Source organism: Nycticebus coucang, chromosome 21 (assembly GCF_027406575.1).
Source record: "Nycticebus coucang isolate mNycCou1 chromosome 21, mNycCou1.pri, whole genome shotgun sequence".
NCBI classification, from domain to species: domain Eukaryota; kingdom Metazoa; phylum Chordata; class Mammalia; order Primates; family Lorisidae; genus Nycticebus; species Nycticebus coucang.
The window spans coordinates 38,861,229-38,883,502 of record NC_069800.1 but is presented as its reverse complement, the minus strand read 5'-3'; the positions used below and the strand labels follow the sequence as shown (position 1 = coordinate 38,883,502).

The 22,274-nt window shown below is 53.1% G+C and overlaps 1 protein-coding gene across 1 annotated transcript; it reads left to right on the top strand.

Annotated features, from left to right (window-relative positions):
- The first annotated feature begins 12,900 nt into the window (after window positions 1-12,900).
- Window positions 12,901-14,520, top strand: FOXS1 (forkhead box S1). The gene has a single exon (XM_053574095.1). The coding sequence runs from the start codon at window positions 13,264-13,266 to the stop codon at window positions 14,254-14,256; it is 993 nt and encodes a 330-aa protein (XP_053430070.1). The 5' UTR covers window positions 12,901-13,263; the 3' UTR covers window positions 14,257-14,520.
- Window positions 14,521-22,274: the final 7,754 nt, after the last annotated feature.

Genomic DNA, 22,274 nt, shown 5'->3' with positions numbered 1-22,274 from the left:
ACAGTTTGAGCCCCATAATGGAAGAAGCGACTTCTGGGTTTGGGAGGTTATTGGCAAGGAGTATCTACCCCCAACTAATGGGAATGACCCTTCTCACCAAAAGTTTAAAGTTAAGGGCAGCCTAACAAAGCAGTACCTGACTCTGAGGGTGAAAAGAGGCCATTGGAGCTGACTTTTCCTGAACTAAAATTAAACTGAAGTTGAGAGGGGTCTAAAATAGCTATAACCCAATAGCCACTTATATGGGGTTTTTATTATGCACCAAGTAACATGCTCAGCCCTGTGAGGGAGGCACAGATTCCAACACTGGGGTGGAGAACATGGACGAAATAACCTTCCTTTACTGCCCCAGCCTCTACTCATTCATTCAACAAATGTCCATTGAGTACCTACTGTGTGCTAGCCATTGTGCTGGGCACTGGGGATACATGAGCAAAACCATGGCCTTCATGTTGCTGACACTCCAATGAGGAAGACACCAGATAAACAAAAGAAGAGATGTCAGGTGGTGAGGGAGAAGCATTCCAGACGGAACATGAAGTGAAGGCCCTGTGTTAGGATCAAGCGTGAAGAGTGAGGGGGCTGAACTCACTCCTTCCAGCCTGGTTTGTGGCACCACCATCCACCCGGTTTAAAACACCTTTCTACTTCTCACAGTGTTGTTCTCCTATTTGAAAGCCTTCACGGCCCCCATCGTTGATAGGGCAAAACAAAGCCCCTTGATCTGAGGTTCCAGGTCCTTCTCGATGATGCTCCCTTTCCCCCTCCAGCATTACCTCACTACACTCTGACCCAATAACTACAGTATACACTCAACCTATTGAGCACATGCACTGTGCTGAACTTTTCACCTGTATCACCTTTCCTCCTCAAATAACCCTATCAAGTAGTCGCTAATTAACAGGTGAGGAATCTGAGGCCAGTGCCCAAAGTCACTAGCTAGCAAATGGTGGGGCTGGGTCACTAACCCTATCCTCTAAATTAGTACCCTCTGTGACCTAGAAAAATGAAGGATCATCTGATATACTTAAGACTCTTGCTCAGGTGTAATGATTACTCTTGTATTTAATCATATGAACCCCATTAGAGCCTATAAGGCCTGACTTTGAACCCCAGCTGTAGCTGTAGACGTGTCAGAACAAGAAGGCTGCTAGAATATGGGGGTAGGGGAGAAACCCAAGAGATACACATGAGGGAGAGTGCTTCCAGCCTCCGCCCACCACAGTGGGGGTTGTTTCCCCATGTACACAACAAGGCAAGGAGCAGTCTGAGCAACTTAACCTCTTCCACATCACAAATCCCCTTTGACAATTTAATGAAAGAAAAATGCATAGACATCGACAATTTACATACACTTTCTGAGGGTCAGCAGACCCCCCCAAGAGTCCCTAAACTTTAGGTGTCACTGTTAGGAAGCAGTGTGGGATGCTGGACTGTAAGGATGAGAGATACTGGATGCTTTGGATCCTGGGTGCCCCACCTCCACCCCACTAGCTCTGTGACCTCATTATAGATCTTTAACCTCTCTGAGCCTCAGTCTTCTTAAAATAGGTCACTATACCCAACTGTTGGGCTGCTGTGAGAACCAAATGAAACGCTGTAGGAAAGTAGCCAGGCCCAGGACTGTTATGAGTAGTCAGTGCTGTAGATATTTAAGGAATTAAATGTGGGCCAGGGACCACCTGCATCAGAACCCCATGGGGGACCGCATTAAAATATGGAGGTTTTGGCTTTCTGCCCAGAAAGTCAGATTCTGCAGCTCTGGGATAGAGGTCATGAGTGTGCATTTGAACTAGTCACTGCTCCCCAAATCTGGCAGGAGTTAGTTTGAGAGGGTCCCAGTGGTTCTCAACCTGTGAGTAGTGACCCCTTTGTAACAATGAAAATACATCTACTTCCTGGCATTAAGAAGGTTGAGAACCACTGGCTATGCCTTTCAAACTTCCAGTGCAGGTGTTAGGAAGAGACTGACAGGTTTCCGGGTGGGCTGGGAAGAGCAGTTAACAGGTGCAAGTGTAGGGAAGGTCACATCTTTGAGTGTCCATCCATCCTCCTCCTGACTTGGTATGCTCTTTCGGGTCTGAGGTCCCACAAAACCTCTCAGACCCCCTGACTCCAGGAAAGGTCCAGTGCCCTCCAGGCCAGTCTGACATGGGGAGGGACAAAAGGAAAGTCCCTCCTGGGAGAGGGAACAGACAAGAAAGTGAAATCCCACTGTCCACACTTTCGTCACCTCTGGGCACCACCTGGTGATCCCAGACCACACAGGTCCAGCTGCCAGTGAGCCCAGGGGTTGGTCCCCCAGGCACTGCATCTTGATGGCCAGCAGCCCCTGGCAAGAAAAGGAGAGAAATGTCCCTGACAACAGCAGACGGCCCACAGCAGGAGCCAGAGGTCCCCTGCGCCGCCTCCGAGACTGGCTGCTGGCACAGATTGAGAGGGGGTGCTACCCAGGGTTGCACTGGGAGGACTCAAGCAAGACCCTCTTCCACATCCCCTGGAAGCACATAGCCAAGCAGGGCTACCAGGCCCAGAAGGACGCAGCGATCTTCAGGGTAAGAGGACAGTAAGGAGCCCAGGGAGGCTCCCTACCACAGCACCTGGACCCACAAACAGCTGTGTGACCAAGGGGCACTTGCTGGCCTCCAGGGTTGAGGGTTGCATGAGAGATCCTCCAAACAGCATCCCCCATGCTGTCATGACCTGCCCCACTCCCACCTCTCAGAGGGCCTCTCTTCCCACCCACTGAGAAATGAGATACCACAAATAGGCCTTCCCTCAACCTCCCACCCCAAACCCACCAACCCCTGCAGCTTGGGAATGTTAATCTGTACTCTCAACACCAGCCCTTCTCAGGGGCCTTCTGCAGGAATGACCTCCCCTCCCCCAGTTATCATGAACTTTTTCCACACTGGCTCCTTCCCGTGAACATTTAAATTCCAGAATCACTCTCCCTAGCAATAAGCAACAAACCACACATTAGACTGCCACCACCACCCCAAACACCGGTGACCTCCATTCCCTCCCTCCTAACCTCTCTTCTCCTTTCACAGTGTGACACACCTGGAAAGTCTCCCCTGAATTAACCCCCTCTCTCCTACCCTCCCTCCCATGCCCAGGCTGGCTTCTGTCCTTCCTGCTAGCATGTTTAGTTGCCAAATCCAAGGATGTATCACTGCCTTCATCCTCTTTGACCCAGAGTGGGTCTGCACTAGGTGGACCCTCCCTCCTTCTTCAAACACTCTCACTTGGTTCCCAGAATCTCTGCTGCCTACTTCCCAGACCCTCCTTCTCAGCCTCCATCCTGTCCCCTCCTCTGTTGGGGCTCCCAGCACTCACTGGTGGACCTCCCTCCTCATGTCGCACCTTCCTGCCTCCATGGCCCCAGCATGGAGGCTTTGGGCCTTCTCTCCAAGCCCCAAGCCTACTGGTCTAGCTGCCTCACAGGTGCTGTCTCTTGGATGGTCTCCCAGCCCCTCCTCAAACACAGCACATCCCAAATACCACACTCAGCAGCTCACTCGCCTGAACTTCTGCTACCTGTGTACCTGAACCAGAGCCAGTGCCTGGACCCTGGCTGCTCCCCCTCTTCCAACCTCCATCTGCTTCACAGCCAAGGCTTGCTGGCTCTTCCTACAGAACATCTCTCCAATCTGTCCACTTGAACCCACTCCTACCATCTCTTCCAGGACGGCTGCAGGGACCTCACCGGGCTCCCTGCTCACCCCTGTCCCTGGGCAATCCGCACAGTCCCACAGGGGCATCTTTCTAAATGCAAATCTGATCTCCATCCTCCCCTACTCAGCATCCTTCCACAACTCTCTGCTGCCCTTGTGAAAAAATACCAACTCCTTACCATGGCCTGGAAGCGCGCCCTTCAAGGCCTCTTCTCTCTCACCACTTCCTCCCCTCCTCTACTTTATTTCTTTCTGTTTCACAATGTTTCAGGTCCTATCGCCATTAGACCTTTGCACATGCTGCCCCCTCTGCCTGCAACACCTCTCCTCTTTACCTTTACGTGGCCAACTGCCCTGTCCTCAGCTTAAACATCTCTTCCTTGAGAAAGCCTTTCCTGATGCATTCGTTTATTTAGTGCATTCACTAAGCTCCAATGCATTACCTCTCCCAAGTCATCCCTGACTCCAATGGCAAAGGTTCATTGGAACAACTTTCTCCATGAATCTTGAGACCACAAACTGCTTGAGAGTGGTGATACCAATGCTTGGCTCACAGTAGGTGCTCAGTAAGTGTTAAATGAGTGGTTGCCTGGCCTGTCTCTAAAGACTTTTATGCTGCAAGAGACCCAGGGGTGCTGGCTCCCCCCACCCTTCTGGCTGCTCCCCGCCATCCCTCCACCTACTGCTGGCTCACATAGCATGTGTACAACTTCTTAGCTTCAAACCCACTGGTGCCCCAAAGCCCATGGGACAAAGCTTGGCCTTCAAAGACATTCATGATCTGGCTTCAACCTATCTCTTCTTCCTTAATTCCTCTTTCCCCTTCCCCCACCATATACAGTCAGTCCTCATTCATGGATTCTGCATCTGCAAATTCTCCTACTTGCTAAAATGTATCCCCAAATCAATACTTAACATCGCTTTTGTGGCCATTCATAGCTATGCACAAAATGGCAAAAAATATAAGTCGACTTTCAGGAACACTCAAAGCTAAGGCAATTCCCTGCCTTCTTGTTTTGACTGTCATACTATAAGTGCCCTCAGAGTCTATTTAGTGCCACATTTTTAAATATTTTTGTGCCTTTTCTTGGTGATTTCACTATTTAAAGCGACCCCCAAGCATAATGCTAAAGTGCCGTTTAAAGTTCCTGAGTACAAGAAGGCTGTGAGGTGCCATACGGGGAAAGTACATGCTAGACAAGCTGCATGCAGACATGAGGTATAGTGCAATAGCCACAAGTTCAATGTTAACGCATCAGCAGTGTATATTAAATAAAGCGTCCTCAAACAGAAACACACATAAAGCAAGGTTATGCATGGATTGGCCACTGAGAATAGTATGACCAGAGACGGCAGGAACCTAGCCCTGGATTTCCCCTAGGAGTGACACTTCTGTATTCTCTAATTCAGTGTTTGTGGCAACTACAGAACACGACTACCCTGAATAATGAGAGTCTACTGAACATGCTCCCCGAGACACACACACCCAGCAACAGCAGCAATCAGACATGCCCTTCCACACCTCCTGGCCTTTGCTTAAGCTGTTTCCTCTGCCAGGAAAGCCAGTTCGCCTCTCAACTTCCACCCCACCCTTCAAGGCCCAGCTCGATGCGGTCAACAAATGTTTTCTGAATATCCTCCATGCACCAGGGACCACACTAGTTGTTTGGGCACACAGCAGTAAACAAGACAAAGTGTCCTCTTACCATGATGACAGCACCCAGTGCCCTGTGCCCTTGTTATCTTTGAGTTAGAGTATCCTTAATACAGGGAATAAAGGCTGCAATGAATAAGTGCTGACTGTGTGCCAGGCACTGTGCTGAGCACTCTACATGCCTCAGCTCATCCTGCACCCACCACAACCACGTGAGTTTAGGTGGTTATTGACACCCACAGACGATGTTTACAGATGATGAACTCAATCCTCAAAAGGTCTCACCCCTGGCATCAACACAAGAACTGAGGCTTTTCTGTTGTGTTGTCTGTGTCACCACTGGACCTGGAGTCTCTGAGGACAATGACTGAGTGCAATTATTTTCCGTTAAATCCCCTTTGGCCCTGAACATGATGGTCTTCCCTTTGACCACACATTGGCCTTGCCTGAATTTATCAGTTTCTTTCCCACCACAGGCCCTTTGTACATGCTGTTCCTCTTAGCCAGAACACCCTTCTCCCAGCTGTTTGTCAGACTCTGTTCTTTTCCCTCAGGCTTCAGCCCAAATGTCACCTCCTCAGAGAGGCCTTTTTTGATGTCCCTCTCTAAAGTACCCCCTCATTTTTCTTATTTATTTGCTTACTTATTCCCTCCACCGCAACAATCATTCCAATGTATTTAACAAATATCTTTGGTTTGTATGTTGATATTTTGTGTGTCTTCTTACCTTATACACATCATTTTGTGTTGTATATTTTGTTCTGTGGTTTTTTTTTTATTTTCTTCTCATGACCATGCTTTGAAGATCTGCTCTTATTCTCTACAGATCTAATCTCTTGCTCCTAGATGTTTCTAGATGCTGTATAGCGTCTATAGTGGGCATCCATTACAAGCATACCCCAATTCACTTTCCCAGGGATGGACAGAAGTTTGCTTCCAACTCCCAATATCACAAATAATGCTGCTGTGGGTCAAGGTCTCCTTGTGAGCTCCTCTGAGAATGCCAGTGGAATTTGGAATTGGGATTTTTGCTCACAGGGTACATTTATACTACTTAATTCAACTAAGCATGCCAGATTACCATCCAGAAGCATTGCATCCATTTCATACCCACCAGCAACTCCCCACCAACTCCTGGTACTATCCAACTTGCTAAAGTTAGCTTATTTGTGATGGCTCACATTTTAATTTGCATTTCTTTGATATCAATGAGTTTAAGCGCCTCCTCCATAGGCTCACAGACTTCCAGGTTTCTCTTCCATGAACCACCAATGCCTATCCTTTGATAAGAATTTTCCCTTTAGGGAATGTACTCTATTTCTTGTTGATTTATAGAAGTTCCTTGTATGTTCTAGATTTCAGCCCCTTGCTGATTTCAGAGATGATAATTTTTTGCCTTGTGATTCATGCCTTTTAAGTTTTGTGTATGAAGTGTTCTTTGCCCCTAGAAATTTTTCTTTTACATTATTGCCTATTAATTTTATAGTTGTACTTCTTACCTTTAGCTTTTGAAGTCATCTGGAGTCCATTGTGTATATGGCAATGGGTACAGATTTGGGTCTATAGTTCCCCAGTTAATATACCACTGCCATTATTTTATATCCTATTAACTTATTTCTTTTCTTATTTATCATAATCCATAATTTGGAATATGGTTATTTCTGTTTAATTGATTGCAGCTGTCTTCTCCCATTAGACTTGAGAGCAGTGTCTGTCTTCTTCCCCATTCAATCCCCGGCCCTAACTTAGACCTAGAACATAGTAGGAGTTCAAAGAACATGTGTTAGAGGGCGGCGCCTGTGGCTCAGTGAGTAGCACGCCGGCCCCATATACCGAGGGTGGTGGGTTAGAACTCAGCCCCAGCCAAACTGCAACAACAACAAAAAATAGCTGGGTGTTGTGGTGGTTGCCTGTAGTCCCAGCTACTTGGGAGGCAGAGGCAAGAGAATCACCTAAGCCCAGGAGCTGGAGGTTGCTGTAAGCTGTGATGCCATGGCATTCTACCGAGGGTGACAAAGTGAGACTCTGTCTCATAAAAAAAATAAAGAAAGAACATGTGTTAGAGAGAGGGAAGGAGGGGGAAGGAGGAAAACAGAGGGTGGGGGGCAAGACAGACCCCCTACCCCAGGCTATTCCTCCCAAGTGCCCTGCCCCTCTCCAGGCCTGGGCTGTGTACAAGGGCAAGCACCTGGAGGGCACCGACAGGGAGGACCCCTCCACCTGGAAGACACCACCCCGCTGCACCCTCAACAAGAGTGCTGACTTCCGCCAGGTGTGTGAGCGCAGCCAGCTGGATGTCTCCAACCCCTACAAGGTCTACAGGATTGTGTCTAGCAATGTTGTTGGCCCAGGTACCCTTCTGCCCCTGGCGGCAATGGCTGCAGGTGGCTCTCAGAGCAATAAGGATCTCACTTTGCTCATTTGTAAAATGAGAAATAGTGGGCTCAAGCTTTCACTCATGGGCTGGTAAGTTTAGAAGGACACTTAGACCACCCAGTTTTACCTCCCCATTCAAAAAGGAGAATACTGGCCAGTCATACAGTAGCTCATGCCTATAATCCTAGCATTTTGGGAGGCCAAATTGGGAAAAATGCTTGCACTCAAAAGTTCAGCACTAGAGTGAGCAAAAGTAAGATGCCATATCTACTAAAGATAGAAAAAAATAGCTGAGCATGTGACAGCCACCTGTAGTCCCAGCTGCTTGGGGAAGCTGAGGAAGGAAGATCACTTAAGCCCATGAGTTTGAGCCTAGGAGCTGTAAGCTAGGCTGATACCACTGCACTCTAGCTGGGGCAATACAGCAAGACTCTGTTTCAAAAAAAAAAAAAAGAAAAGAAAGGAAGGAAGGGAGGAAGGAAGGAAGGGAGGAAGGGAGGAAGGAAAGAAGAAAGAGAGAGAAAAAGGAAGGAAACGGAGGCCCTGCAGTGAGCTGGGATACTCTTGCCTGGGGTCACCTCAGTCGAAGGGGTTCCATGCAGTTGCTGAGGCCTGTGCTCCCCTTGAAGAGTGGGACATTCCCTCCCGCCAGCAGGAGCCCCCTGGAGAAGTGACTGAGCCACCCTCATGGCTTCCTCTCCCAATGCCCAGGATGGCTCCAGATTAGCCACAGAAGATGAGGACAAGGAGCAGCCATCCAGGCTGGCCCAGCAAGGCTCATTGACACCAGCTGCCTTATTCCGAGGCCCTTTGGCTGATCACAATAAGGACTGGGCCTCCTCCCCCACCCCTACCTCTTCCCCAGCCTCCTCCTTGACTCTGGGGGATAAAGGGAGCCAGGGTGAAGTGGCAGCTGTTTCCTCTCCTTCCCCCAGGGTACCATGCAAGGGACCCCAAACACCCCTGGAGGGTGATGACCTCTGAGGACTATAGCAACCCTGGTAAGGAATCAAAAGGCTTAACCCTCTGAGTACTGTGCAGAACTGGGCAGGGCTGAGGGTGGGGCTGGCCTCTGTCTCCCACCTAAAGCCGCCAGCCCAGACTCACAGGACTGTCACAACAGCTCATCTTTGCTGCCGGCTTGGTTTAAGTCAGGCATCCTCTAAACTTCCACACACACACCAAGCCCTGTGAAGATATTATCTCTAATTTATGTAGCAGGAACTGAGACGAAGGCTAAGAACCTTGTCCAAGGTGGCACCGCTAGTCCCTGGGAAAGTCACTAACAGGTCATAGCTCCTAAGTGGTAGTGAGAGTGTACATTGTGAGGCCTCGCTGCAGAGCTTTTGACCCTGACCAAAGCGCTGGCTCCTCACATGGGATGCTGCTGTGTTGTTGATACCCACGTTGCTGTTATTACTTCTACCAGCATTCAGATCTTTGCTGGGAGAAAGCACCTAGACTCCTAGAGAGTTTGCAGGGATGGCCTCATCGTCCAATGCTGTCAACCGGGGAGCTCAACTAAGTTGGTTTATACTGGAAAGCTATTGTTTACTACTACTACTATCACTACTAAAATTAGTATTGTCACTGATTGGCGAGGAGCTCTCTAAATTCCTGAGTTGGGCCCCGACGGCCGCGAGTCCCTCGCCGGGTTATGGAGGAGAAGAATGGACCGGGCGGCACCGCCGCGCACCCCACTCTCTGGCCCGCAGGCTGCTGGCTGCACATGCGAATCTTTCACCGCTCCGCGCTGGTGCGGGAAACCACCGCGCGCACCGCCGAGGGCTGCCGTCTGAGCCCGAGGGCAGCCGCTGCCGCCGCCTTCGCCGAACGCCTCCTGGAGCCATCACCACAAGTCGCCCAGGTTGGCTTCCCAGAGCCGCCGCCCGGCGCCCACGTGCTGCAGCGCCTGCTGCGGCACCTAGAGCGGGGCGTACTGCTGTGGGTGGCGCCCGAGGGCGTGTTCGCCAAGCGCCTGTGCCAGGGCCGCGTGTACTGGCGTGGTCCGCTGGCCCCGCACCGCGCGTAGCCCAACAAGCTGGAGCGCCAGCGCACCTGCCAGCTGCTCGACACGCGCCGCTTCCTCGAGGGTGAGTGCGCGACAGCAGGGCCGCTGGTAGAGTGAGCCAGAGTGGCCGGGGCAAAGGAATGTGGACAGAAGAGAGTGGGCACCTAAGATGCGGGTGCAGGGGGACGGGCTTGAGTATGGTAGTCATGGAGACAAAGGATATGGCACGGGAGACCCGGGGATGGGAAAGAAGATGGGCACCAGGAGGGCTGGGTACAGATACGGATATGGGCACATAGCGGGTTTAACAGCAGAGACCGGCGTGGGGCGCAAGCGTAGGACGTGTGTTGGTATAGGGCTCTGGGCATAGAGTGGGCATCAGGTGCTCTGAGAACTAAGTAGGCATAGGGTGAACGACAGTGCGCATGACCGCGTGGGAGTGGGCTTGGGGCACCAGGCCAAGGACATGAGCACTGACAGTGGGCACAGATGCGGGACGGGCGTAAGGGCATGAAAGTGGGCGTAGGGCACAGTCACACAGTGCGGATGTGGCTCCCAGGACTTGGGTGTGGGATGTGAGCACCGGGTGGGATGATTCGCCCTTAGCCCAGCCCCTCACAGTCTCGGTGCCCATAGAGCTACGCGCCCATCTGCAGGATGGCCACCCGGAGCCAGAGTACCACCAGATCCATCTGTGCTTCGGCGAGGTATACCCGGGCCCCCTGGACCAGCCGGAAGAGCGGCTGGTCATGGCCCACGTGAGTCATTCCCCCCACCCTCCAGCAGAGAGCCAACAGGCTCCAAGCCCCTCCAGACCGCCCCTCACCGACTCCCTCCAGTCTCACCTCTGCCCCTGCCGCGTTCTATGCCCCTCTGGTCTGTATGACCCTACCTGAAAAACGGTGGTGGGGAATGGGGCGTCACTAGGGCTGTGGCTTCGGATCTGGAACGTCGCTGGGAAAAGAATGAGATCTGCTCATTACCCTACTCGCCCCCTGCAGGTGGAGCTGGTCTTCGCCCGAGAGCTCCAAGGGCCTGGGCTCCCGCGGCCTGCTGGGTTCTTCACCTGGCATTCCCAACGGCGTCGCCCACCTTTCGACAAAGCCGAGTCAGCCCTAAGCGGGCCACTTCCTCTTCTCTTACCCCTTAAAGGCAGCGCCCCACAGGGTGCGGACCTCTATCCCTAACCCAGCCCTACTCGTATTGAACCAGTGGAGTTGGGGCTTCCCCCACCTGTCACCCAGGTTGGCGGGACAGGGGAAGCCAATGGATCATGCCTCACCCTCTCTGCCACCGGAGATGGAGCCCTGGACTGGTGAGTAGGCAGATACAAGACCTCATCCCTGTTGAGAGACCAACATGCCAATAGAGCTGGCCTTAACCTGCAATTGAGTACACTGTAACATTTGCTTAGAGCTCCGTGTACACACAATTAGTCCTCAGGGTTGTTCAGAATGGAGCCAACCAGTAACAAGATGGCCCGGCTTTGGAGGGGCTCTGAGTTTCCAAGCCCTTTCTTTCCTGCCACTAATCTCGCTTCTTTATTTGGAGGATTAGGGCTGAGGACTTGGTACTAACACTGGGCTTTGGATGCTAACCATTGAACCACCAGCACTCTGTCTTTAGAGAAACAGAGACAGATCCCCAAGATGACAGTCTGTCCCCTCCCCAAACCCCACTGACCTATATGGGATTCACTGTAAGTTGTGGTGAATCTTAGCAGATTGGGGTGAGGGAGGTGGCTATAAGCATAAAGCTGATTCTCCCTGCTTATGAGTAAAGTACCTGTTTTTCACCCCAGATGTCAGACCTTTTTTCCTTTTCTGACTTCTGACTTTATTTATGAGAATCCTTGTACAGATGCCAACATAACAAATCCCCTTTAGTGATACATTAATGAACTGTTTATATGGGGTGGGGAAACAGTTTAATTCAACAAAGGACAGAAGTCAGTCAATTGCTGGGATTCTTTTTTGGTCATTTAACAGACATTATTAAACGACACTGGAAAACTACACTGTTACAGGGCTCTGTTCCAGCGTCCATTGCTGGGCTCTGGAGATAGAGCAAAACAACATGGTCCCTACACTCTTGGGGTTCACATTCTGTTTTCCAGTGAAGATCCAGTGACTGTCCCTACCCATGCTCCTCACAGAAGGGATGTTAAGGAATTACAGAATCCTGGGTTCCAACCTCAGCTCTGTCACTAGCTAGCTATGGGACCTCAGGCAAGTTACTCTGAGCCTCAAAGTCCTCATCTATTCAAAAGAAACTAGAACGATCTCCAAAGCAGGGTTGGTTAGGGGAGTAAATGGGGGTAGGGTGGGAGGTAGTGAGCTGGCTGAGCATAGAGTAGGTGACCATGACTTAGAAGTGGGAGAGCAGGGAGGATGCTGCCCTGTCCTTCAGAAGGCCTGACTGTTCTGGGCTTTGCTGTACTTCCCAGTCCAAGGCTGCAGCCAGGGCAGCCTCGGTTCAGGGCGACAATTCACAGCTACGGTCAAACCCCTACTCTGTGCTGAGCTCTTCAGGGGGGCTGGATTCTGTGTAAGGGAACCTGCTGCCTTCTCACCATGACCTGAACAGCCGAATAGTTGCCAGCTCCATTTTAGAGATGCGGAAACTGAGACTCAGCCAAGGACTTGAGCAGCCTCTTGAGAGGGGGGAATCTTTCTACTCGAACAGCTGTCCTCCCCATGCCAGTCACTAGGGGGCAGCAGGGTCTCAGCAGAACTGGATTTCACAGGCCATTACCATTCCAGGTGCCCCTCCCAACAGAGACCCCACAGCGCTGGGGAGGGCAGGGAGCAGGGTAGCAGTGTAGCTCCAAGGCCTAGGAGGAGGAGAAGAGACAGGGGGATTAGAGGACCTGGGGCTTTTCTCACTCTGTGGGGACTGGGCTCAGCCTCTGACTCTCCCCGGCTGGTGTTGTCCAGAGGCCATGTCTCTATGGCCTTTCTGTCTCTCTGTGGATGCCTTTATTTCTCTGTCTCCCAGTGGGTCTGACTTCCCCTGAGCATTAGCTGTCGGTGTGTGTATGTGTCTCTGGCTGGCTCTGTGTGTCTCTGTCCATTTTGCTTGTCTCTGCCTTATCTTTCTTTCTCTCTTTATGTCTCTGCCTCTCTGGCTCTGTCTCCCCCCACCCCACCCCCCATCCCTCCATCCCTGTTTCTTTACCTTTCTCCTTCCATCTCTTCTGGGTTTTGTCTCTGTCCCACTCAGTTTCACATCCTGTCCTTTGCCAACTGTCATCCCCCAGCACATGAGAGGTGAGGGTCTCCGTTCCTTCCTTCCCACCTCCTCAGTCCTGGCAGGTACTCAGCTTCCCAGTCCTGGCCTCTCCTGCCCATCTCTCCTGGGCCTTGGGAGAGTGGGGTGAGGGAGGAAGGGAGGGCTGCCTGGCGGGCCCACCCCTTTTTGCCTTTCCAGGCTGGGAGGCTGGGCCAGTGGGCCTTTTAAGCAGCTCAGGCTGGCTGTTCCAGACGCCAGCCCTGGACGCCAAGCCTGGCCCCTCTGGTCCCAGCAGCCTGGCCAGCCTGGCCAGCATGCAGCAGCAGCCCCCGCCTGGGCCCCGGGCCCCTGCAGCTGAGCCAACCAAGCCCCCCTACAGCTACATAGCCCTTATTGCCATGGCCATCCAGAGCTCACCTGGGCAGCGGGCCACACTCAGTGGCATCTACCGTTACATCATGGGCCGCTTCGCCTTCTACCGCCACAACCGGCCTGGCTGGCAGAACAGCATCCGTCACAACCTGTCACTCAACGAGTGCTTTGTCAAGGTGCCCCGTGATGACCGCAAGCCAGGCAAGGGCAGCTACTGGACACTGGACCCCGACTGTCACGACATGTTCGAGCATGGCAGCTTCCTGCGCCGCCGCCGCCGATTCACCCGGCAGACAAGTGCCGAGGGGACCAAGGGCCCTGCCAGGGCACGTCGCGGATCCCTTAGAGTGACCGGCCAAGATCCGAGGGTCCCCAACACCATAACCAGCAGGCAGTGCCCATTCCCACCAGAGCTGCCAGACCCCAAAGGCCCAAGCTTTGGGGGTCTGTTGGGGGCCTTGCCAGCCAGCATGTGCCCAGCAACCACTGATGCCAAGCCTCGACCATCCGTGGAGCCCAAAGAGATTTCCATGCCCAAGCCTGCAGGCCCAGGGGAACTCCCTGTGGCCACCTCGTCTTCCCCGTGCCCAGCGTTTGGCTTTCCTGCTGGCTTCTCCCAGGCTGAGAGTTTTAACAAGACCCCCACACCTGCCTTGACCTCTGAGGTGGGCACCGGAAGCAGCTACCAATGTCGGCTGCAAGCGCTGAATTTCGGCATGGGGGCCGACCCAGGCTTGGAGCACCTCTTGGCCTCAGCAGCCCCCTCCCCTGCATCCCTTACCCCTCCAGCCTCACTCCGGGCCCCGCTGCCCCTTCCAGCTGACGCCAAGGAACCCTGGGTTGCAGGTGGCTTCCCTGTGCAGGGAGGTTCCAGCTACCCACTGGGCCTGACCTCCTGCTTATACCGGACTCCAGGAATGTTCTTCTTTGAGTGAAGGCAGCCTCACCTCGGGCAGTCCCTGCAGGGCTTCTGCCAACTACATCCTCCAGGCTGAGCCTGGCTCTAGGACCTGGAGAGCTCTCCAAGGAACCGTCCCTGGCAAGCTAAGGACAACCAGGACAGAAAGCCAGGATTGAAGCAGCAAGCATTCAGCCAAGCCCCCGGGGCCTCCGCACAAATCTGTGGGTGAGGGGAAGAGGGGCCCCTTGGGAGTGACTCTGTGGCTCTCAAGGCCAATAAAGGCAGTGTGATGATGAGGCACGGCTTGCTGGATGGTCAGGGGCCAAGGCCAGGACACCTGGCTCTGTGTGGAGTGGCTGTGGTTTGGGGGTGTTCAGCAGAGGGAGGCACCCTGGATGGGAATGTCTCACATGGGGCTTTCTCCTGCTGGGGACTTTCACAGGGGGTTTCCCAGGGCAGCAGAGGAGGGGGAGGAAGAGGATGGGAGCAGGGAGAGGAGAAATGCAACTGAGAGAGACCAGCAGGGGTGAGGCTGGGCTGGGCTGGCCTGAGGGGTGACTCTGCTGCCTCAAATGCTGAGATGGCAGTCAAAATAACTGTGACCATTTGCAGCATTTAATCTGACCCAGCTTGTGTGATGTGGAATGTGTGATGTGGAAACTGAGGCTCGGAGAGTTTGGGGCACACTACACACTAGCCCCAGCCCCAGCTGGCAAGTGAGTGCAAAGAGGACATCAGACCAGGTATACGTGGCTGTGCCCTCCAGCCCCTGACCTGCAGTCTGTATGAGGACAAAGGGGGTGAACACGGTTGGAGCACCCCTTACCACCATGCAGGCCGGGAACCCAAGGTCTGAGGGGCAGTACTTGTCCTCTTCTTTGCATTTCCCACACTAATGGGCGACCTCCCTTGAGTCCCAGCTCTCCAAGGCCTCCTGGTGACTCCTGCAGAAAGCATTTCTCTCAGGACAGGGAGAATCTATAGCTGCCCTGGGCACAGATCAGAAGTGAATGAGCCCTGACCTTTGACCTTCTCTAGCTATCCCCTTGCATGGAAGCAGGAGGAATGGGAGCATTCATGGTCCCCATCAGAGGAATAGACATAGAACCCGAAACCCCACTGTCTCTACAGCCCCCAATGCTGGAGGAGCAGAGGCAAATGGCTTCTTCCTCAAAGCCTCAGGCATTCCATCTGGATCATGGGTATAGGGAGAGAGGAAAAAGCCAGGGTGCTCAGGACACCTGCATTCTGGTCTTTGGGATGGGGCCTGGAGTGTCTTACGTCCCAAGAGATGACAGCCAGGGGGTTGGAGACCCCTCTTGGGCAGACAGCCCAGTTCCTCCAGAGGACCTTCTTTGGGCAGGCAGCCATGCTGGCTTCAGTCCCTGCGGCTCCCTCTTCCCTCAGCAGGTCCCCTGGGGCCTGGGAGGAAGTCAGCCTGGCTGGACAGCCTGAACTGTCTGGTTCCCACAGACTCAGAACTTTGGTGGGGGTGGAGGGACTTGCGCGGTAAGAGGGGCTGGGAAAACGCCTGGCCAGCTGTGGGCTCCTCCCCATTCTGTCCACTGAACCCCCGCCCAGAACCCATCAGATGGAGGGGAGAAGAAGCAAGGGTCTTTCCTGTCCCATGTGGGCAGTTCTGTGAGTCAAAGGAGAGGGGGAAGACCTCCAAGAGTGAGGGGCTTGGGTGAGGAGTGGAAGGAGGCTCTTGTGTGTAGCCCAGTATGTGCCTGTGTGCGTCAACGTGCCTCAGGCTGTTTGTGTGTGAGTACACACCCACACCAAGCCGGGCCATACAGAGACAGAGACAGATTTAAAGGGAGGAGGCTTTTCTCACTTGGGCCAGGGAAGGCCTCTGCTGGGCACGATTCCCTGCTGTGCATTCCTGTGGAGTCCCGATGATCTCAGTCCCTTCCTACCCTGTGTCCTGAACTAGTTGGAGAATAGGGAGCTGGCCAGGCTGGGAGACCCAGGCCTCTCCCACTCTGCCCATCCCATGAGGAGGGTTAACCTCTGACTATTTTAGTCCTCTCCTCACCCTTTGCCGTGATGGATCGTGAGAAAGGGCGTAGGTGGATGCACGGAGGCCCCCTCTACACACCTCTATCTGCCCCCCTGTCAGGAAGTGAATATAAACCCCTCCATCCCTATCCTCAAGGAGGACCCTGGGCTCAGCACCCACCTCTCTGGGTTTCACTCCCTTCACCCAGCAGATGGGCAGCCTGACTCTTTGGGTCTGGGTGCTAGAAGAGGGTCTGACCTGGGGGATAACTTGGAGGAGGTCCCATTCCTCTGCTAGCTGCCCAGACCCAGACCCCCACCCACCAGGCCTCCTGCCTTTACCTGTTGACAGAGGTCAACGGATACCTCTGGCTCCTGCCTGACCACTCCCTCCTGGAGTTGGGGAGGGGGTTGGCAAAAGCCTAATCTGGGTTGACCCAGAGAGAACACCTGGGCACAGATGGAAAGACCAAGGCCAGAGGAAGTAAGTGAATGCCTACGGTCACATAGCAAGGCAGGAGCAGAGGTGTCTTCCCAACCCGTCCATCGTACCTCTTCTACTGCCTTAACTGTATGATTGTGAGACGACAGGGTCATCACATCGGACACTGCCTCAAAGACCTTCCTTGCTGGAGGCTTGTCTGTCTCCAGGAGGGGATCCTAGTCACCATTCTCCTCCTCAGCAGGTTAGATAGAGCAAAAAGGGATACTGAGATGCCTTGCAGGGTTATGCTACGTCAAATTCTAAAATGGTAAAATCAGTGGTATTTCAGAATATTCCAGAGTTTTTAATCACAGCAGTTCAGATTCTTGGAATATCAGAGTTGGAAGGGCGTCTCCTGCCCAATTTCTACATCCTCTCTATGACATCAAGTGTTCGACATTTCATGGGGTTCCAGGAAAGGGGAGGCCACTGCCCTCAAAGGCAGCCCCTTCCCACCGAATTTGGCAGCGTTGAAGAACCTTGAGGAAGCTCTTCACCTGCTGGGGCCTTGGTCTGTGCTCTCTAAGGGAAGGGAGGACTCCCTGCCCCCAAGGAGGCTGCCCCCACCCACAGGGCTGGCCTTCCTCCCATCCACCCCCACATCTTATCTCTGTACTGCCCTCCCGCCCACCCGCTTCCTTCCCTGGTCTACAGCATTCCACAGCTCAGAGTTAGACACTCCTTCCCACACCCAGACAGTGTTTTGGCTGGGGGTGGGGAGACCCTCTCCCTTGGAGGGCAGGGCCCCCTGGAGGCTGCCATGGCGCTGAGGAAGAAGGAGGCGGTTGTGTGGCCAGCCTGGCATGTCCACCTGCCAGCAGTGTACAAAACCCAAGCGTCCAGGCCTCAGCCAAAAACCTCCCTCCCCACAGAGACTAGTCCCCTCACAGAGGCTCTGGGAGCTCCTGGAGACTGACAGACTGGGTTCACATCCCAGCTCTCCCACTTTGTCACTGTGTGACCTTGGGCAAGTGGCTTCCCCTCTCTGTGTTTTCCTCCTCTGTAAAATGTGGACACTAACAGTACCTACCTTCATGGGGCTATTTGAGGATTACATGAGTTATTATTTGCAAAGTGCTTAGAACAGGCACATGGCAACAGCAATGTAAGTGTTTGTTAAGCAAGATAAAGAGGCATTGGGTCCTGGGAATGTTCCCCTTCACATGAGAAATGTCTAGCTGCTCTCGGGGGATGTAGGGGGAGGAAGAACTGTTATACAGACAAGGCTCTGGGCTTAATTCCCGGCGTCTCTGCTTCCCTGATGTGTGACCTTGAGCAAGTGCATTCACCTCTCTGAATCTCAGTTTCGTCATCTGTAAAATGGTAATGACTCCAGCCTGTAGGACTGCACACTACACGTACGTTATGTGTACAATTCTGTCAGTAAGAATGAAATTGAAGTATAAAACAACCCCACCGGAGGGCCTCAAACCCTCAGCGCTGTCCTCTGTTCTCCTCCCTTTGCCGATGGCAAAACCCACATCCCACAGGCCCAGACCTGCCTAAATCCCTGTTCCCAACCTCTTGGTGACTGGGTGGAGACTCACAGAGGCAGATGCTGGGACGGAAAGAAGTGCTTTCATGGCCAAAAAGGGGCCAGAGGTCCATTTAATCATGTGGTCAACGAAAACCTGGCCTGGTGCCCCCAAGGAGACCAGGGCTGCCCCCTTCTGACATGGGCCTCAGGGCCACCTGACGTCGCCTGAACTCACTTGGATGCAAACAAGAGCGGCTGCTCCCTGAGACAGCTGACTCCTGGGTGAGTTTCTTCCCGTCTCTGGGCCTTTGCACTGGCTATTCCCTCCGCCTGGAATGCTCTCTCCTCGCTGGCTGCTCAACACCCAGCATCCACGTCAAACATGGCTCTCTTATCTAATCAGAGGCCTCTAGATTACTCTCCCTCTCTGCATTCTGTTTGTTCCCCCACCGGGCACCTGCAGCAACACGGAATCACCGTGAGTATGTGCGCTCACTTTTTATCGTGTGTCTGCCTTAGAACACACGCTTCAGGCCCTTCTTATTCATCCACTTCCCTAACCTGAAGACCAGCACATAGGAGGCCATCAAGGAGATCCTAAGTGGATGGATGGAGCCAAGGTCCTCCATTCATCCATTCACCATGGACAGGATCTCAAAGAATCCCCAGAGGCTCGCTTTCTCACCCCAGAGCAAAAGCGCAGGTCCTTTTCAGCAAGGGCCCCTGGGACCTGGCTGCCCCTCATCTGGCTTTCCCTTTGCTCACTCCAAGCAGCCTTTACACTTACTCATCCCTCTGCCTGGGCAGCCTTCTGCTGATATTCACAGGGTTCACACCCTCACATGCTTTGATCTCTGTCCAAAAATCCTCAGAGAAGCCCTCCCTGGCCACCCCATTCCCTCCCACTCCCCCAATCAACATGTTTTAAATTCATTATTGCCATTCGGTATCTGTCTCTCTCATTGGAATGAAGCTTTGTGAGGCCAGGGAGTTTTGTCTATCGGCTGCTTGTCTCCAGCACCCGGAACAGTCTCTGGAATACAGTAGAGGTCTGAGACACAGTTGTGGAAGAAATATAAGCTCAGCGGCCTATACTACATGTCTTGTTTAACTTTCACATTTCAGGTCTATTATTACCACATTTTACACATGAGAAACCAAGGCTTGGAGGCAGTAAATAAGTAAATGTGAACTCCATTCTGTCTAACCTGGAATCCAATCTCTCTGCCTTCCTAGAGCCAACTAAGTGGTGTGCCCTTTCCTCTTGTTTCCACAGTTCTTACAGCCTTTAAAGCAGACATGGCCCAGCTTCACCTGGGCTCCCTTCCTCCAGTCTCTTGCCACCATTCATGACCTCCCTGGCTATAAAGATCCTTCCAGATCACAGACCATGTCTCTCCTTTGCTCAAAACTCTTCCCTCGCGCCCTATTGTCCCGAGTCAGCCTGCCATTCGAGGCTCCTGCTAACTTCTCCAGACTTACTTTCTGCTTCATCTCATGCAAAAGCCCTACTAGAATGTTCCAAGACAAGCTCGTTCTCAGCTCCTAGTCTCTGGACAACACTGCCCCTGCCTGGAACACCCTCTTCACTCTCTATCTGGAAAAGCCTGGCTCCTTATTTGCCCTCAACGTGTCTGTCACTCCCACTGGAGAGAAGAGGGATTAGTGTCTCCTTCATGTCTTCATGGTTTTGTGAGTTTCCTTCTGGCTTCACTCTGATCTCCACCCTCTCACCGGGGTGGGAGCTCCCTGAGGGCAGGGATCATATTAATTCATCTCCAAGCTCTCCCTTGGCACAAGGCCCCCTGCAGGACTCCGCAAACGTTGTGAAGTCATCAGCTATAAGGAGTCAGACCACCTGCCTTGCACTTTGACCCCACTGCATGCTGGCTGGGACCCATGGACTTGTCCATACACTTCCTGTGCCTCGGTTTCCTCATCTGTGAAATGCTGGCAATGAAAATACCCATTCATAGGGGTGTAATGAAAATAGGGTGTAATGAAATGAATTACACCTGGAAATCTCCTGGTACTATGTCTGGTGCTCAATAAATATCACCCCTTAGCGTGAAGGAAGGAAAGGAACAGGTGCACGGGCAGCCGCACAGCTAAGAGCTTGGTCTAGGTGGGCACATCCTTCAGGACCACCCTGGCTGCTTCACTTCCTCAGGGTAACCCTGTTACTGCCTAAATCTTTTCCCACCACTTCCCTGTTGGGTCCAAGGTGCCCAGTGGAATTCGAGGCCACTGGACCCAGACAGGAAAAGGCAGAGTCACCAGCCCTGATGTAATCCAAACCAGATGCGGCCTCAGTGGCTTCCAGACCCATAGGGGTGGTCACTGTGGGCCTGGCTAAGGCCCAGAGGCAGGAAATGGTCTTGGAGGAAAGTTCTCTGGGCTGGGACCAACTGGGAGGAGCAGTCCCACTGAGGGTGTTAACCCTTCTTAGCTCACCCTGGGCCCAGGACCCTGTGCAGGGGAAGTTCATGGCCTTGGCACAGTGGAGGCACAAAGCACCTTGCAGGGGAAGGTCACAGTGTCAGCGGTGTGATGGACACTGAGCAGGAGGGGCCCATGCTACCTGGTACTGTGGGGGCCAGAACAAGCTATACTAGGGTCATGGAAGGACCCCAGACCCAGAGCCTTGGTCCTGACCTTGCTCAGTACTGGCCCCAGCTCAGCAGTCCAAAACCAACAGTAGACCCTCTCTCTCCATCAGCATAGTCCTAGGGGAAAAAGTCTTTGTCCCTGCAACTGCTAGAGATGGGAGCTCTTCTGAAAGCAATGGGACTGGGACGAGGGCTGCAGAGAGCTAGACCCAGCTTTTCCCTGAGTGTGCTCTGTGGCCTTCAGAGGGAACAAGAACCTTTTGAGCCCCCAGTTCCCCCTCCATACTGTCAAGGCTGAATTCTCTGCCTCCAGGGACTGGGAGAGACACAGATGAATCAAAAAGAGCTTTCTCAAAGGTGCTCCTGAGGAGGGATGGGGCTGAGAGCAGTGATCAGCCCTGTTCCACAGTTCTGGATGGGCTTCTTGCCAGGGACATATTAATTTTCTGTGTGGCCTTAAGCCAGTCACTTTCCCTCTCTGTTTCTTCACTTGTAAAATTTGGCACATGAGCACTCTGTTTCATCTGTCTACTGTCACATGGCCCTAGGAGTAGCAAACAACAGCTGAGTTTGAAGAAGACGAAAAAAGAGAAGGAAACTTTCCTTTTCCTTATGGAGAAGGAAACTGAGGCTTGTGCTGGGAGGCAGGGTTCTAGTCCCTGGTTCTAGTCCCAGGTGTTACTATCTCTACAGGCCTTCCCTATTTTGGCCTTGGTTTCCCCAGCTGGATCCAGGCCCTGATGTCTGCTCTGCCTGGACCTCCTCTCCTCCCCTCCCCCCACAGTAGTGACTCATCCCTCATCATCATGCTGTGTGGCCGAGGCTCAGCCTGGGTGGGGGCCAGCAAGGCCAAGAACCACTCAGAGGAAACCACAGGCCTGGCCCAGCTGGCAGGTGGCGGGCGGGTGGGCAGGCAGGCAGGGATCTATGGCACACCTCCCAGTAAGAGCGCAAGCTGGACTCCCCAGGCCTCCAAGCCTTTGATTGCAAGGATAAGGCCTGGGCCCCAGAGTCACCCACAGCTCACCCCATGTGGTACCTGCAGCAACAGGCCCCCATACCCACCCTCTGGCCTCCCCCTCCAGGCCAATGGCCTTGAAGGCAGGAGAGGAATGGGATGAACTGTCAAGGTTTCTGTCTGAAGGCAAGTTCAGGGTTTCTCAGGAGGTTAGGAGGATGGAGGTGGAGTGGTTTAAAGCAGAGGTTCTGGGCCCAAGCTATTTGGGTCCAAATCCTGGCTCTGCCCTGATTAGCTGTATGGCCCTGAGCCAGTGGCTGAACCTTCCTGAGGCTTGTCTTCCCCCTCTGAGAAATGGACACAACACTGGACGGGCTCACTGCAAGCAGCTGATGTGATGGTGAACATGGTCCTGGGTCAGGCTCTGGACCTGGCAGGGGCTCAATGCATGTCACTGCAATCTGTGATAATCCTGCCAGAACCTCTATGCTCCCAGCAGGCCAGCCCCACTTCTGACTGTGGT

What these genes read in the sequence shown, in the direction of transcription:
- FOXS1 (XM_053574095.1), top strand. Translation starts at nt 13,264, where the DNA reads ATGCAGCAGCAGCCCCCGCCTGGGCCCCGGGCCCCTGCAGCTGAGCCA.